This window comes from Alternaria ventricosa, assembly GCF_023758065.1.
Source record: "Alternaria ventricosa strain BMP 2768 chromosome Unknown scaffold_36, whole genome shotgun sequence".
In the NCBI taxonomy this organism is placed as follows: Eukaryota; Fungi; Ascomycota; class Dothideomycetes; order Pleosporales; family Pleosporaceae; genus Alternaria; species Alternaria ventricosa.
The window spans coordinates 114,663-130,001 of NW_026055716.1; the positions used below are offsets into that span (position 1 = coordinate 114,663).

The window sequence follows — 15,339 nt, forward strand, 5'->3', positions numbered from 1 at the left end:
CATGTAAGCTTGGCGGAACTTGGACTAGACGCCTGCGTCCATCTTCCAACAAGTCTTTCTACTCAAGAAATCACAGTCGATATAGTGTATAGCTGCTGTGGATTGTATATAAGAAAAAACAATATTTAGCTAACGTTGCTGCTGTAACCTAGAACTTCTACAGCTACATTAAGAGTGGTGCTAACCAACCACAACGCGACTAGACTCCACCCAATTCTCTTGTCCATTCGCCACTTGCGCAAAGGCACTGCAAGGAGAAGTCCAGCTAGCGTCACGAGCAGAGTGCCTCCGGAAATGACCAAGGTGGTACTCACGGCAATGTGGTAAGGTCTGAAATGAACCGACTGGTCTGGGTGCTTCTCATGGCGGTGCTCGCCCTTGGTGATGATCATGTAACATCCACTGAGGCCTACGCCGAGCAGGATATTAAGCATTGGGCCACCGAAGCAGGCTGAAAGTGCCATGATAGGAAACCCGAGCCGCGCAACGGTGATGTCGGCGACAAGATCACCAAGCGAATTGCCAACTGCGAAGATGGTCAAGCCGAGAATCGCGTCGGACATGTTGAGAATAACGCCCAAGGTACGCAAAACACCGACAACTTCGTTGGCAATAGTGCTAATCCATGCAATGGCAACGGCAAATCCAAGAAAGCACAACGCGGGCCGCCAATTGGGTGCTTGGTTCGAGGCAGTGGTCAAGAGGAGGAAGACAAGAAGGCAGAGTGAGACAAGCATGCTGTAAAGCGAGTGGCGAAGCAACACAACTGGGTTGTCGGGTTCAACATTTACCCAGACGACTAGTACCAAGAAAAAGGGCGCCGTAAAGATCTGGACGATCACCAGCCAGCGGTTCCATTGCGCTGGCCCGATGGATGTTGAGGTTGCCGGGAGCTGCTCGGGCGATTGCGCTACGTTGTCGGAACTTGTTATGTACACTTGCGGTGGTTGGCTGGTGGTGGTGCTGAAGGATCCACCGTCCAGCTGTCGAGGAAGGCTCGTAGATGATTTCGAGTTCGACAGGCCCGAAATGGTGGGGTCGTCTCGTGGCAAGACAAGGGATACACTGGGAGTTTGCGATCTTATGCTTGCATCACCGGGTGTAGCTGCGTGTGGCATACCGAGATCCAGGGAAAGCTGGGCATGGCCTCCGTCGTTCTCGTCTTTTTGCGGCTCGACCACCGGAAGCGTTATAGTAAGCAGGAATACAGGCAGACTTGCGACTAGCCCCAAAAGCTTATCGAAAACGTTCTTGTCACGCCAGTTGGTCAAAGTGGGAAAGAGGGTAGCAACCAGACTATGCGGGGTCGGTAGGAGTGCCGAGGGCCACCACGTGGGAACTTTTGTTGGTTCGAGCTGCCCAAAGGAATCTCGTGGGAAGTAGGTAGATTCGAGTGACACACTTGGCGAAGGCGGACGTAGACTCTGAGGTCTGGAAGTGGACTGTGCTGACCAAGGGTAATCGGTGTAAGGCGGGAATGGTATGGGTGGGGAAGTCGCATCTGGTACGGCCAGCTTCAGACTAGGCTGTTCGCGGCTATGGCCGGAGTTTGATGCCGGGCTTGATCGTAGATTCGGCGAAGGCAGGACTACACGAAGGGGCGCTCCATCCTCGGCACCTGGAGGCGCCAAATTGTTGGGTGAAAGCAGCCTATCTCTCGGTGCCGTAGGACTCGGGGCTCTAGAAGAGCGGGAGACTGGCGAAGATAACGAGATAGTTGGTGAGGGCGGCGCTTCCAACAATCCGTTGCGCTCGCTGGGAGTGGCAGACGCAAATGTTATGTCAGGCACGCATTGTCCTTGCAGGGTGCTTGGCTGTAGTTGAACATTGTCAATGTCATTGGTGGAGACAGCTCGCGCTCGGTTGCCTAGACTCTGCTGGATCTCGAGATTCGGTCGGCTCAGGTGGGGTGAGGTGGAGATGTTGGAGGCGGAAGAAGGCAGGTCAAATGGAGGCCGAGTCGCTGGACCTGTAGCCTGTCCGATGTAGGATTGCTGCTGGGCAGTAGTGTAGGTAGGGTCGTCGGAATACCGTCGCAGGCTGATTGGCATAGACTGGATGTTGCGCGACTTTTGCAGCGAGGAAAGTACGGCTCGGAACTCCAAAGCTCCTACTAAACTGGGTCGGATCGGGGTATGGGTGTTGCGCCGCGACACGCTTGGGCGGTTGACGCGCATATTGTTGGTCAACTCGCCCATCCAGCGCTCACGTTCTTCCTCGTTGTCATCGTCATGTATCGTATTGTCGCCTCCTGCGCGTTCGAGCATGGAAAAGTCGTCAGCGGAGGCGCCGTACGCAGGGGCCGCAGAAGCAGCGCTGATTTCGTCGTCGTGGTACTCTGGAAACTCCTCCTCTTCACCGCCGGGTGTTACGTAGTGGCTCCTAACAGCGGCTGCTCGCGCGCGTCGGGCTTTCCGTAGGTTGAGCCACCAGTGCCAGGCCACAACAAAGGCGACGTAGAAGATGTAGAAGGCCACCATGCTAACGGACTCCCACAGGTGGAGTTTGCCGTCGACAATGAAGCCCATGCTAAAGGCAGCAGCAACAAGAAAGAAGCCGACGTCACGGACAAAGCTTTTGCGCGCAACCTGAAAGGGGCGGATCAGGGCCATGGAGCCCGAGACGACAGCGGTGATGAAGCAGGCAGCACCGATAAGCTCGCCGACAGCCAGACTGGCAGCGTGGGTGCGGAAGGCGGCAAAGGTGGAGAAGACATCGGGGCTGCCGTTGCCAAAGGCGAGCAGGGTCACGCCGGCCAGGCTCTCGCTCATGCCCAGCATGCGCGCTATGGTGTTGAGGTTGATGCAGAAGAAGTCGCTTGCGGCAATGCCAATGGTGCTGAAGAGGAGGGCGAGCCAGAGCGTCAGCAGGACAAAAGCGACGGGCTTCGCGTGCGGGAGGCGGCAGTAGTAGAGGGCGAGGTAGGACATGACGCCAGCCTCCTCATCGGGGCAGTTTGCGCGCACAAAGTCGCATTGGTCCAGCGCATGGTGGACGAGGCGACACTCGGCGTCCTTGGTCGAGACGGCCCCCCTCGTGTGCAGAGCACGCCCGGCTGGGGCTTGCGACCGGGCCCATGCCAGCAGCGAAATGAGGGATATGGCGAGGATGGTGAGGGCGAAGGGGCGCGCCGAGTAGCGGGGGCGGCGCAACCGCTGGGCGTGGGCGAGGATGGTCAGGTCGTCCATGGCCGAGGCATGTTGGTTGACGAGTCGAGGAGAAGACGGGTTTTAGACGGTGCGAGGCGTGAAGGCACAGCGGGCGACGAGCCAGCGGAGGGCGGTGCGTGAAGCGTTTGGGCTAGCTAGTCCGGGGAAATGCCGCCACTGCGCTAGCGCGTGGCGGTGCTGCCGCTGCCTGTCTGGTGATAGCGGCGGGGCAATTGTGGCGCCCAAACAAACAACAGCAACATGGCATCGACGCCAGAACGGCTGTTGCAGCACCACACCCATCGCCCAACATGGCGCGCTCCACCAAGTATACCACGGCCGCCTCGCCCCAGAAGACGCCTGTCAGGTAGGCCCCAACGCTCCGCGCGGGCGCATTGCTAGGCTAACCCGTCGCCCGCAGAGTGCCGCTCAACGACGACCGCCAGGAAAAGGCCGCCCGCCGCCATGCGCACCAACAGGCCCAGCGCGACTCGATGCGCGCCTCGACTACGACTGCGACTCCCGGACGCCGCCGCGTGTCGCTTGCCGCCGCCCACGACACGCCACGCACCCCGTCGCAAGATGGCGACGACATGCCCGATGTTACTGGCACGGCTGTTACACCGGGCACCCACATTATGCCCCTGCTGGCCAACTTCGAGGAATGGATGAAGATGGCGACGGACAACGTAGGCATGCGCACGCCCGTCGTCGCTGCTCCAAGCTAACGCCCCGCTCAGAAAATCAACGCGAACAACTCGTGGAACTTCGCCCTCATCGACTACTTCCACGAAATGTCCCTGCTCAAAGAGGGCGACGGCGTCAACTTCCAGAAGGCTAGCTGCACGCTAGACGGCTGCGTCAAGATCTACACCAGCAGAGTCGACAGCGTTGCGACCGACACGGGCAAGCTGCTCAGCGGACTCGCCGAGAATGTGGGCAAGAAGCGGAGAGGACACGGCGACGATGCTGATGGGAGCGACGAGGATGAGGGCGACGGCGAGGAGGCTGAAGCCGGAGAGCATGGCCAGAAGAAGCGCAAGAAGAGGGCTGCTCGCTCTGCAGAAGCCACGCTCGCGTCGTCCTTTGCCCAACTGCAGAACAAGAAGATGGAGCTCGAGTTCTCGGTTGATCCGCTCTTCAAAAAAGCCTCGGCCGACTTTGACGAGGGCGGGGCCAAAGGACTCCTTCTTAACCACCTGGCTATAGACGGGAGCGGCAGGATTGTCTTCGACAGCAGCGATGACGCCAACGATGCCGCCACCCAAGATTCACTCCCCACTCATGACCATCAACTGGCCCCTGACGCCATCGATGTTGATATATCCGGCCTGACTGCCAAGTACTTCCACGATCTTTCCCAGCTCGACCGGCAAGACGTGTGTCCGTCGATGAAGACGTTCGATCTCGGCGATGTGAATGGCTCTATGGACCTTCCCTTCCTCAAGGCTGCTGACAACTCCTCCGGTGAAGACGGAGCCAAGCACGGAGACGACAACGCAGGCAGCCAATCAGGTCTTTTTCTCGGCGACGATAACCCCATGGAATTCGACGACGACCATAACCTGAATATGGGCGGGTTTGATCTGCCTCCAGAGACGGGCTTTGGCGAAGGCGGGGAGATCTGGGCTCGTGAGGCTATCCAGCATCCACAAGCTCGCATCCACACCATGGACCTGAATGGCGACGAGAACACAGACAGTGCCGACGCTCAGTATGGCGTGTCCATGATGCACGGCCGCGACCAAGAACAAGAGAACATCCTTAGCTATTTTGACCAAGCTCTTAAGAAGAGCTGGGCAGGGCCTGAGCACTGGCGCATCTCACGCGTCAAGCATTCCGCAAAGACAGCACCGGCGACGAAACGGAAGGAAAGGGAGCCATTCGAGATCGACTTCATAGCTCCAATGACACAGACACTAGCAGATGTGCTCTACACGCCTGCGACATCCAACTCCGCGATATCTCTACCCAAAGCACAATGGAAGTCCAGGTCGCGCAACCTTCTCCCAGACGACAAGCACTTTAACTCCAAACAGCTGCTGCGTCTTTTCCTTAAACCCAAGGCGCGTATGGGCTCACGCAAGGGAGGACGCCGTGCACATGCACTCCCTGGAGATTCAGCACGCGTGGACGAAGCATACTGGGCTGATCAGGGTCAAGAAGGCGACAGTGACGATGCACAGGGAAACTACGACGCCGACTTTTTCCAGGATGATGGTCTCCAGATACCTAGTGGCCCTCTCGACGATGACGATGTGTTTGCAGATGCGCGCGATCACTTCTCGCCGCCGCCTGACGCACCTGAAGCTACACTACCACTCGACGGCATGCAACCGGGTTCGCAGACCGACGCATTCGGTGCTCAGCTAGTGACGCAAAGCCGACGATTTCGGCCTGAATACGTCCAGTACGCAAGGGTCGCAAAGAAGGTGGACGTGAAAAGACTAAAGGACGAACTCTGGAGGGGTATCGGGTTCGATGGCGTAAGTTGTATCTAGCCGTCTTCATCTGACTCGCAAGCTCACAACCATCAGATTTCTGCGCCTCCTCAGCCCAATGTTGCCGACGATCCAGCAAACAAGGCCGTGGATGGTTCGTTGACCTTTACCGACGTTGTCAACAGCCTACAGGCCGTCTACCCAAAACAAACCCTGGCTGATATCTCCACGAGCTACTGCTTTATTTGTTTGTTGCATCTGGCCAACGAACAAGGCCTGGTCATTGAGAATCAGGAAACCTTCGAAAATTTGACGATTCGGAAAGACTTCACGGCGGACTTGGACGTTGGAGGATCGTGAGGAGATTTTGGATAGCTTGCATGAATTGTGTAATAATACAAAGAAAAAGGGAACTATTCTGCCCACAAATCCTTTCCATCACTGGTGTCGCAACTTACCTTTTCTTGTTGGAAACCCGACGTTGCGCCGTAGTTGTGGCTGTATTAGCCTTCGACGCGGGTTCCTTAGCGGCCTTGCTCCGAGGTGGCACCCGACGTTCCGTCACAGCTTTAGCCTTCTTCTGGATACGCTCCACGGGTTCCTCGTCCGCCTTCCTCTTGTGCGCTTTCATAGCGTTGGCCGCCTTTTTTACCGCTGCTCTTGCCCTATCGGCGGCTTTCTTTAACGCTTTCTGAAGTCGGATCGCGTGAGGCACCGTCTTGGTTTCCCGACAGCGAAGGTCATCGGGGGGTGCTTAGGATCCCCACCATTGTTAAGGAATTCCACCCACTCGAGGAGCTTGTCCCTCGCGTCGATCAAGTTTCGCAACCGCTCTGGGCAGGTATCCGGACAGCTCCGGTGGCCCAGGCAAGGATGACCAAAACCAGGTGTGCCTGGGGTGTCGCCACATTCACATCGCTCTTTGCCCTCACAATCCTGCCTAGCCAGATTGTCGCAATGAAGCTCGATGACCAAGTGTGAGGGGCGGACGCAGTGGCTGTGACCACATAAATGGGATACATCCCATCTCAGGTAGCCGGCGCGAGCGTGTTTCGTGGTACAATATGGCAAGTAATCCCCATACCCGGCTAAAATCATCGCAAGCGCAGGGCAGGATACGAGTACGGCTTCGATCATTTCACCCTTTTCGGGATGAGTGTACTAGTAGAAACGCAAACTTAGTATGTTTTCAAGCATAGATGCAACGGGTGTGTAGTACTTACCTCAACCTTCGGAACCTTGTGCCTGAGGACAGTATTTGCCTGTAATCCGAACGGAAACCCGTCGCAAGCCGTTCCACCCTGAACCCAACATCCGCCATCTATCTCGCGGACGAGTTCGAAGAACAAGTCCCAAATTACCTCCAGGATCCATTCGCCCGTCTCGCTGTCCATAGCAAACTGCTTCATAGCCGCGATCTGTGCGGAGTCTTCTTCTGGCAGCTCCGGGAGGTGGTGTTTATACGTCTCAAGATCGATCCTCGGTCGTTGTCGGAGGATGAACTCTTCCTTGAGGCGGTCAATCCTCTCGGATTGCCCATGAAAGGTAATGTCGTTAAGCTCAGACAACGTTAACAGTCTTTGCAGATATGGGTGCTTCTGCTCCACCCGCCGTGATACCGAGTATGCGAGGTCCTTGACATTCTCAAGCACATCATCAGGTGAGATCCCTAATTTGAGCAGGGGAGGGGTGGTTGGGGTGTAAAGGTTGGGATCTTTGGAGCCAGCGGGCAAATGCCGGTCCTTGATGTTCCCTTTGGGGCCTGTACGCTTGCGAGGGAGCTCGGGGGAAGTCACGATGCCGGGCATGGTTGGCTTGTTTGGCAATGAGATTGAAGTTGGAGTGATGTAGTGATGTAGTGATGTAGTGATGTAGTGATGTAGTGATGATACAAGAAAATATGAATCAAGAGAGAACTGGCTTTCATGGCCCGTACGTCGCCGGATACGCCTTATATATCATGGCTGCTTACACAACGCATCACACCGCCATGCTAATATCGACCCTTCAGGAACTTACCGTGCGTCGGACTGTGATAGCCAAGCCACACAGGTTCCAGCACTGCAGCATTGGCAGGGGACGGGATGTTCTCGGCTAGCAAGTCTCTCCTGAAGCTATCCGTGCTCGGGCTACTGCCTGGAGGCAACATGCAATTGGCTTCAACATTCAGTAAGGGATTGCCTTCGGTGCGGGTGCGAACGATATTGATTCTAATGCAGAGTAGATCAACAACAAGGTAACAATACATGCGGTGTTTCAGACATATCAGTGGCGTGCGTGCCTGCCTCCACTACTCCACTATCTCTGCATAGTCGCACTTGTCAGGCCGGTGGCCATCTCGCTTCAACTGCCGCTCCACCTCCTTCAAACGCTCCGGGCAGAACTCAGGACATTCCTCGTGGCCGAAGCATTTCTGGCCGCGTCCGCGTGCATGGGTACAGCCATGGCCAGAGCATCGCTATCGTCGCAAGTTGACTTGATGTGAGTCGAGCACCAGGTGGGACGGCCGATAACAATGCGAGTGACCGCAAAGATGTGACACTTCGAACTGCTGGGGCACATCTCCCACTATCGTCGTGAACTTGAGCGCCCACCTGAAGCCCATGACATTCATAGCAAGGTGGGTGTATGCTACCTCGCCTTTCAGCTTCTCGTTGAGACATTTGCGATCGACGTGGTATACGCGGTACGCGTTGGCAGCACTCCCGAACGGGCGTTCCAAAGTCGGCGTTCCTTTCGCAACCCAACACCCTTTAGGACCCACAACTTCAGTATCTCGCGTAAGCACTTCCCAGCACTCTGGGTCTCTAATGCGCCTCGAGATCCTGAACCTTGGCGAGCCGAGTCGGTACTTGTGCTTGGTCACCAGGCCCTGGTATCGCTTCTGATTCTTTTGCTTTTGTGGCGCTATGATTCGCTCCTCCAGCAATCGGTTGGGCATGACGGTGGCCTTTCGTGGAATACGGACATGGAGCATGCGCTGTACATGGAGTGCAGGGGTGTTGTGGACTATTGGCACGTTGTCTACGGCGGGAGAATGCACCTGTGGTACATCGCGTCGGCTACCATGACTTTGGGCTGAATCGTTGACAGGTTGAGAAGCCAAGCTGTGTCGTGCATGGCTGTTTGGGATTGGACTTGATCCAGATCCAGATCCGGATCTGGTGGTTGGTGCCATTGTCTGCAGGCAAACCTTGAAATATTGATTGAAAGTAAGAGACGTAAATGGAAAGGCAATGAGAGCCTGCCTTTGCTGTATACTGTTGGCATCAGGATATATACGCAAAGTCAACTCTCCAAATATCATATGGCTGGAGGAGAGGGTACGAGAAGACAGGTATCATCAGCATTTCAGAACTGGTTGCGAGTTGTAGCATGATGCATGGTAACTCAAGACCGCGATGACTTTGGCGCCGCCGAATGAGATGTTCGAAAGCGAGATGCACTCGGGATGGGGCGCTGTGGAGCATCTCGAGACGCAGTTCACGAGAAGACTGATAGCCAGCGGGCAACGCACTGGGAGTTGGTGACCCACCAGCTCGTGGGCAGCCTTGGAAATTACCACTACGATCGGCTGCTGGCTCTTCTCGTTTGTCCGGCACCAGTCGCCGTCCTTCTCTGTCTACATGGCCTGATGTGGCACAGGCGTGGTATTGCAGCACCTGCAAGCGACAGATCGTGTTCGGCGACAGTGACAATGTTCCGTCGCTAATCCTTGCACGCCCGACAAGACAATCGTCTCACCATGTCTCGTCGAGGCTGATACTCCAGGTCGCAAATATCTTACCACCTGGGCAAGCTGGAATGCGCTCACTACCGCTTTGGCTGCGCGTGGAATCCATGGGTGTAGTTGAGCTCCAGATCAGCAGTGTCAAGACAGTCAAGTGGCTTCTTTCCTCGCTCGATGGAGTTGGCATTCCTAAACGCGCACCGCACCGTCGAGTTCATCTCCGCGTCTCCAAATTGCTGACGCCCAAACCGTTAGCGCTTCGCGTGGAGGCCGAGGTTCTTGCGCGCCAAGTCATGGCACGTTCCGCAGCCTGCAGGTAGGCCGCAGATCCTCCTGCACCGTTGAACGGAACTAACAGCTGGCCGGGAAGTGAAACCTACGCTATGCTCGAACCCGCAGCCGTTTGTTCAACTCGGCGCATAATCGGCTAGGCTGGCGTCCTACTCGAGCCTCGCAATACTTATCCGTGGTGAGTGACGAGACGTCATAAGAGGTGCCGTTCATCCGTGTGGGCCTGGCACTCGTTTTTGGCCACTGTCAGTACAGTTCCCCCCTCTGGTTCGGGTGCCTAGCGTCTATGGGGTGTACGGATCTTACAAAGATAGTCCGAACAACACCAGGCACCCTGACTTGGGGGGGGACTGTACGCAGCTGTCAAACTCATAGGGGTAAAGGCAGAGCAGCCCGTGCGACCCCTGCCTGATAGGACGTGCGAAAGTGCAAATGAAGGATGAGTACATAGGAGTACATTGCACAACTGGAAGCTTGCATGTAGTGACATGACGCATCGCGCGATATGTCAGCATGGTAATTTCCTTGCTCGCGAAAGCGGAGCGAGCGTGCACCGTGTTTCTGCTTTGGCGCGCAATGGTGCCACCAGGCGCCCAGGCGATGACATAGGCCCTCCTCACGTGAGTCAAGCACTACGGACCAAAAGCCCTAAACAGAAACCCGGAGGTGACATGATATCGGACCCATCGAGCCAGTCACATCTTGGACATTGAATCCACAGCTTGAGTGATCTTCTGGTAGGACGGGTCGATGTCGAGGAGGCTCTCGACGACGCGAGTGCACTTTGCTCGGCGGGCTACCTCAACCATCGACGTGACCACCCCTTCCCGCCCTGTGTCTGAAGTGGCCTCGCTTGAAAGAACCGGGCGCGTGCTGCCTTGCGAATGCCTTGATAACACGACATTGCCGCGTCTGAACAGGCAGTCTCGCTGATTTTGGCTTGCGAAGACTGGAACAAAGAAACAATGGAGACACTCAGGCACAGTGGCAGTAGATGCTGGTGTTCATTGGAGACGAGCGTGAAATTAACAAGGCGAGACGCTGCTATTCAGCAAACAAGCAAACAAATCGATCGGCTGCACGTGTGGAGACGCACATATTCATCATCCATCAATCGCATGCGTGGGTAACTTCGGCACAATTCCCAGCATATTATTCAGTAAGAAATGCACTGCGGGGTCGGAGTTGTGTGTCGACGCCAGGAGCCAAATGAGATGAGCTCATCATCAAAATACTACCGTTTGGTAAAGTTGCGCAGACCACGTCCTCGAGGACAAAGGCCAATGTCAGAATATGCAGGTAGTTCGGGGCTCAGATATGTCGTGTCATGAGGAAAGCCATGAGCCTACTATCAAGATAGACGCGGTTGCCTCTGGCTGAGAACACCACTAGTACATAGCCAGACAATGTCATAGCCCGTTTTCATGGCAAAGATATCTTGAAGACCTCCATACCCCCTGATGATAACAAAACTCATCCCAACTGGCCCTCAGCGATCGACACGAACACGCCTTCTATTTCACCCATCTTGAGTGTCGCAAAGGGATTCGAATCGCTTGACCTGCGCTTGACTCCCGCAACGACGTTCTTCGCGACAAGCCCAGACGGTGGAGTAACCGCCCGGGGTCGGTAAGAACTGCCATTCTTCATGAAGTCGGCATGTTCGATGGCTGCCGCCTCTTCCGCTGTCATCTGCTCGCCGGCAACGTCCTCGTCTCCAGCTTCGTCTGGAATAAGGACAGGCTTCCGTGCGTCGTACATTTCGCCGTCTGGGGTGTGTAACAGAAACTTGGTCTGCTTGGCTTTCCCTTCTTCGAGACGCTTGTGCAATTCATCGACCCGCTGTCTTTCAGCCTTCCTCTCCGTCTTCGTTTTGGGGTTTTCGATTCTCTTGCCCTTTGCCACTACGCTTTTCACTGTCCTGACCCTCTGCCGGGGCTGCCAGTCATGCGAGTCCTTGGCCTTCAGCGCTTGATAGTCGGCCTTGACGTCGTCGGGTATCTTGACCTTCCGCTGCTCGAGCAAACCCCAGAGGCGCTCGAGCATCTGGCGCGTTGCGGGCAACTCATCACGTAGTTCCTTGAGAGCATCTTCTTGAACAGATTGTGTCTGTCTGTCGACGCGGTTCTTACGAATCTCATTGCGGGCTTGTTGAAGGTCGCGCCGAAGAAAGGCGTTGATGCGACAGACGCGGTATCCTTCCGATGCGACCTCGGCTGCGTCTGCGCCACCTTGGAGACAATTTCTGATTCGCGCGATGTCGCTATTTTCTTCGAGTGCTAGCTGTGTGCCCTTCGTTTTTGATGGCCGATTCGCAGTGGCGGGGTCTTGCGGGATGGCCATGTTCGTAGGTAAGAGAGGGTTCGATTTGTAGTCGAATATATTCAGGTACGCAAATGTGTTCAGCCAACGTGCAATTGTGATTGTGGGGACATTAGATCTGGAATAGAAATTCGAAAAGTATGGAGCAATCGTTGCTTCCTTTGACCAAGATAACAAGCGCGTGCGGACTATAGTAAAGGAAGCGGGACAATTCCACGGTCACCGCGACCTTCCGCCGGTCTTTCACTTTGACGTCATGACGGCTGTATCGCCAAAACAGCAGCACCAGGCAGCAGCGAACATTTTTACGTACACCGCAACAGGTCGCCTGAGGAGGGTACAGGCCATATCTACGGAACAATACAGCGTTCAACATAAGTTCGTCGAGCACAACACCGCCAGGCCAAGCGCCTGCATCCATCACCCCATCCGCTAATGCAGGAACCAAGAATTATGCCGGTGCTTTGGTAGTGTGCTCAGCTGACGATGCCCGGGTCCCAATTGTACGTCGCTTCTCATGTACTTCAGCTGGTTTGACCACGAAGCCAGCTCACGCATACCTGTTGCAAAGTACAGCTTGCGTAGCAGCTCTGATAGCCGCCTAATCTCGCGGGAGATGTAGTAAGATTCAGGGCCATGTTGGTCGAAACCACGCTTGTAGTGGTAGTGGATGTCCTGGTAAGCTTCCAGGACGTGGTCAAAGTAGGGAGGCGCCATCATCCCCAGCTCAAACAGACCTTCCTCTAGACTTGGCTGTAGATGGTCAGACGGGCGCGGTGAGGGGTCAGGTGGCCAGCGTGTAGCGTACAATCTTGTCATGAGAGACACAAAATTCGCAACATGGCCCTACTGCGAGCTCTGAAAATGCCCATCGAGCAACGCGCGACCTTCGAGACGATCGTCGACTGGTATAGCGGTACGGATAAGCCTCTGGGAAGAAGTCCAAGCCATGTGACCACGACGGATATGTTGGGTATGGCATTTCGCGCTCTTCTGTTGGCGATGCCCCGCACCGCGCGGTTGGCTCGGGAGGGGTGATGCGGGAACTGGGGAAAGGGAGAGATGGCCATTGATGTGCACTGGGTGTGAGGCCTTTATGCTACCAGGTTTCCCGATTGCCCACGTCGTACGCTTAGTACCAGCCCTGCTTCTTGCACCACCCGTAGGACTGTGGAGTGCCAAGAGCACCCCAATTGTACCACGCAAACGCAGTGGCAGTGGAGCGGTGGCGACCATATTCTGCGCGTCTTTACGGGATCACTAGATGTGCACCAGACATTAAACGGGGGTGATGTCGTTGGAGAGCGCCTGGTGTGTGCTTGCCGTGAAGCCTCAGCCCGGATGGGCCTAGGTGGTGCTGAATGTGGGCGTGGCACTAGGCCAACCTTGGGGCACTTAACGCGATATCGCGTCGCGCGTGCCTGTCGCGTACCTAGGTAGCTCCTTCCATCACTGTGCTTCGCAACTTCCACAACCACGCATCACACCTTGCCGCCGCACAACACAATGGCGCCTACCGTCCTTGGAAAGAGAACGCGTAGTTCTGCACGCATCGACGACGGGACGTCCCTGACGCGCTCTGCAGAATCCAAGCTCCACCTCGCAACACGCGCAAAACGGAGGACGCAGTTCGTGATACACGATGAGGGCGAGATTGAGAACCCCTTCGTCACCCCGAAGAAGCAGCATGTGGACGAGCCCGGAGACAAGGCGGCGGCGAGACGCGGAAGGAAGGCGCGCACGAGTCCTGCCCAAGAAAACTCTCCGCAGAAGGCGCTCGTCGACCTGCCAGACAAGTTCGCGCCTACCCCCTCGACGCCCAGGCATCGCGACACACTTGCCGGCAAAGTGGCCGTTACACCCAGACACCGACTCATCATCGCCGGCCGGCCGCTGACGCCTCGCACTCCCCACACCCCAGGCACTCCGCGCAGCACCGCGCCCACCATCTACCACGAAGCGCGCCAGGTCTTCGCAAGAGGCTCTGCCCCCACCGCGCTGTTCGGCCGCGACACCGAGAGGAGGGAGCTCGCGGCCTTCATCACAAGCCGAACCAAGGCCAAGACCTCAGGCTGCATCTACGTCTCCGGCCCGCCCGGCACCGGCAAGAGCGCCTTTGTCAACGATGTCTGCCGCACCGTCTCCGCGGACGAGTCTGTCAGAACCGGCTACATCAACTGCATGAGCGTGAAGAACGCTACAGATCTGTACAGGACGCTGCTCGAAGACTTTGTCGACATCACCGAAGTTGCAGAGGGCGACGAGATGGAAGCGCTGCGGACCGTCTTCATGCAGCGACAGACGTCGTATGTTGTTACCCTCGACGAAGTGGACCACCTGCTCGAGCTCGACGTCGAGCTCTTCTACAACATCTTCGAGTGGTCACTACAAAAGGCATCGGGGCTGGTGCTGGTCGGCATTGCCAACGCGCTGGATCTCACGGATCGCTTTCTCCCGCGGCTCAAGGCCCGCGGTCTCAAGCCACAGCTACTGCCTTTCCTCCCATACAATGCCGCCCAAATCTCCTCCGTCATCACTGCCAAACTCAAAGCCCTTCTCCCAGCCGGCTCAACACAGCTGCCCTTCATCCACCCAACCGCCATTGTGTTCCTCTCCAAAAAGGTAGCCGCCCAGTCCGGCGACCTGCGCAAAGCCTTTGACATCTGCCGGCGAGCAATCGACCTCGTCGAAGCCGACACGCGCGACCGACACGCGAAAAAAGCCACAGAAATCACACCATCTCCCACGCCATCGCCCTCGAAAACACCGCTTGTAGAGAACATCAACTTCTCCTCCCCGGCCATCCGCTCTCCCGCCAAAACCAAAGACCTAAACAGCGTCATCGCGGCTTCCCTCGCCTCGCTCACCGTCGAAACTGCACCGCGCGCCACCATTGCCCACATGGCCAGAATCACAGCAGCTGTCTTCAGCAACGGCACCAGCCAACGCCTGCGGAACCTCAATCTGCAACAAAAAGCCGTTCTCTGCTCGCTCTCTGCTATTGAGAAGAAGAAGCGCGCCACTGCCGCCGATAGCATCTTGGCCACACCTTCCCGATCCCACACTACATCCCCTAGCATCAAGGAACTCTTCGAAGCCTACACCGTGCTATGCAGACGAGAAAACATACTGCATCCTCTGACGAGCACAGAGTTCAGAGACATTGTGAGCAGTCTGGAAACGCTCTCGCTTGTCTCAGCGGTGGAGGGCAAAGCAGGGTCGCTGGATGTTGGCGCTGGCACGCCGAGCCGGAGAGGCAGGGGCAAAGCCTTCCCCGGGGTTGCGGTAGAGGATCGCAGGGTTGCTAGTGTTGTTGGAGAAAAGGAGTTGGCGGATTCACTCGTAGGACCTGGAGCAGGGATTCTCAAGGGGATTCTTGAGGGGAACTAGACGTGTGCAGGGAAGT

General features: G+C 56.2%; 5 protein-coding genes across 5 annotated transcripts; 2 read left to right on the plus strand and 3 right to left on the minus strand.

Moving 5' to 3' along the window:
- Positions 1-125: 125 nt before the first annotated feature.
- Positions 126-3,188, minus strand: J4E93_010820 (uncharacterized protein; the record flags this gene model as incomplete). The annotated part of the gene is made up of 1 exon (XM_049348696.1): positions 126-3,188. The coding sequence occupies one exon, from the start codon at positions 3,186-3,188 to the stop codon at positions 126-128; it is 3,063 nt and encodes a 1,020-aa protein (XP_049194150.1).
- A 272-nt stretch (positions 3,189-3,460) lies between these two features.
- Positions 3,461-5,950, plus strand: J4E93_010821 (uncharacterized protein; the record flags this gene model as incomplete). Its single annotated transcript, XM_049348697.1, has 4 exons — positions 3,461-3,516; positions 3,571-3,838; positions 3,890-5,635; positions 5,687-5,950. The coding sequence occupies 4 exons, from the start codon at positions 3,461-3,463 to the stop codon at positions 5,948-5,950; spliced, it is 2,334 nt and encodes a 777-aa protein (XP_049194151.1).
- A 94-nt stretch (positions 5,951-6,044) lies between these two features.
- Positions 6,045-7,398, minus strand: J4E93_010822 (uncharacterized protein; the record flags this gene model as incomplete). Its single annotated transcript, XM_049348698.1, has 2 exons — positions 6,045-6,281; positions 6,814-7,398. 2 exons carry the CDS (start codon positions 7,396-7,398, stop codon positions 6,045-6,047), a joined length of 822 nt encoding a protein of 273 aa, XP_049194152.1.
- Positions 7,399-11,084: 3,686 nt separating this feature from the next.
- On the minus strand, positions 11,085-12,191 carry J4E93_010823 (uncharacterized protein; the record flags this gene model as incomplete). Its single annotated transcript, XM_049348699.1, has 2 exons — positions 11,085-12,051; positions 12,187-12,191. The coding sequence occupies 2 exons, from the start codon at positions 12,189-12,191 to the stop codon at positions 11,085-11,087; spliced, it is 972 nt and encodes a 323-aa protein (XP_049194153.1).
- A 1,248-nt stretch (positions 12,192-13,439) lies between these two features.
- Positions 13,440-15,323, plus strand: J4E93_010824 (uncharacterized protein; the record flags this gene model as incomplete). The annotated part of the gene is made up of 1 exon (XM_049348700.1): positions 13,440-15,323. The coding sequence occupies one exon, from the start codon at positions 13,440-13,442 to the stop codon at positions 15,321-15,323; it is 1,884 nt and encodes a 627-aa protein (XP_049194154.1).
- Positions 15,324-15,339: the final 16 nt, after the last annotated feature.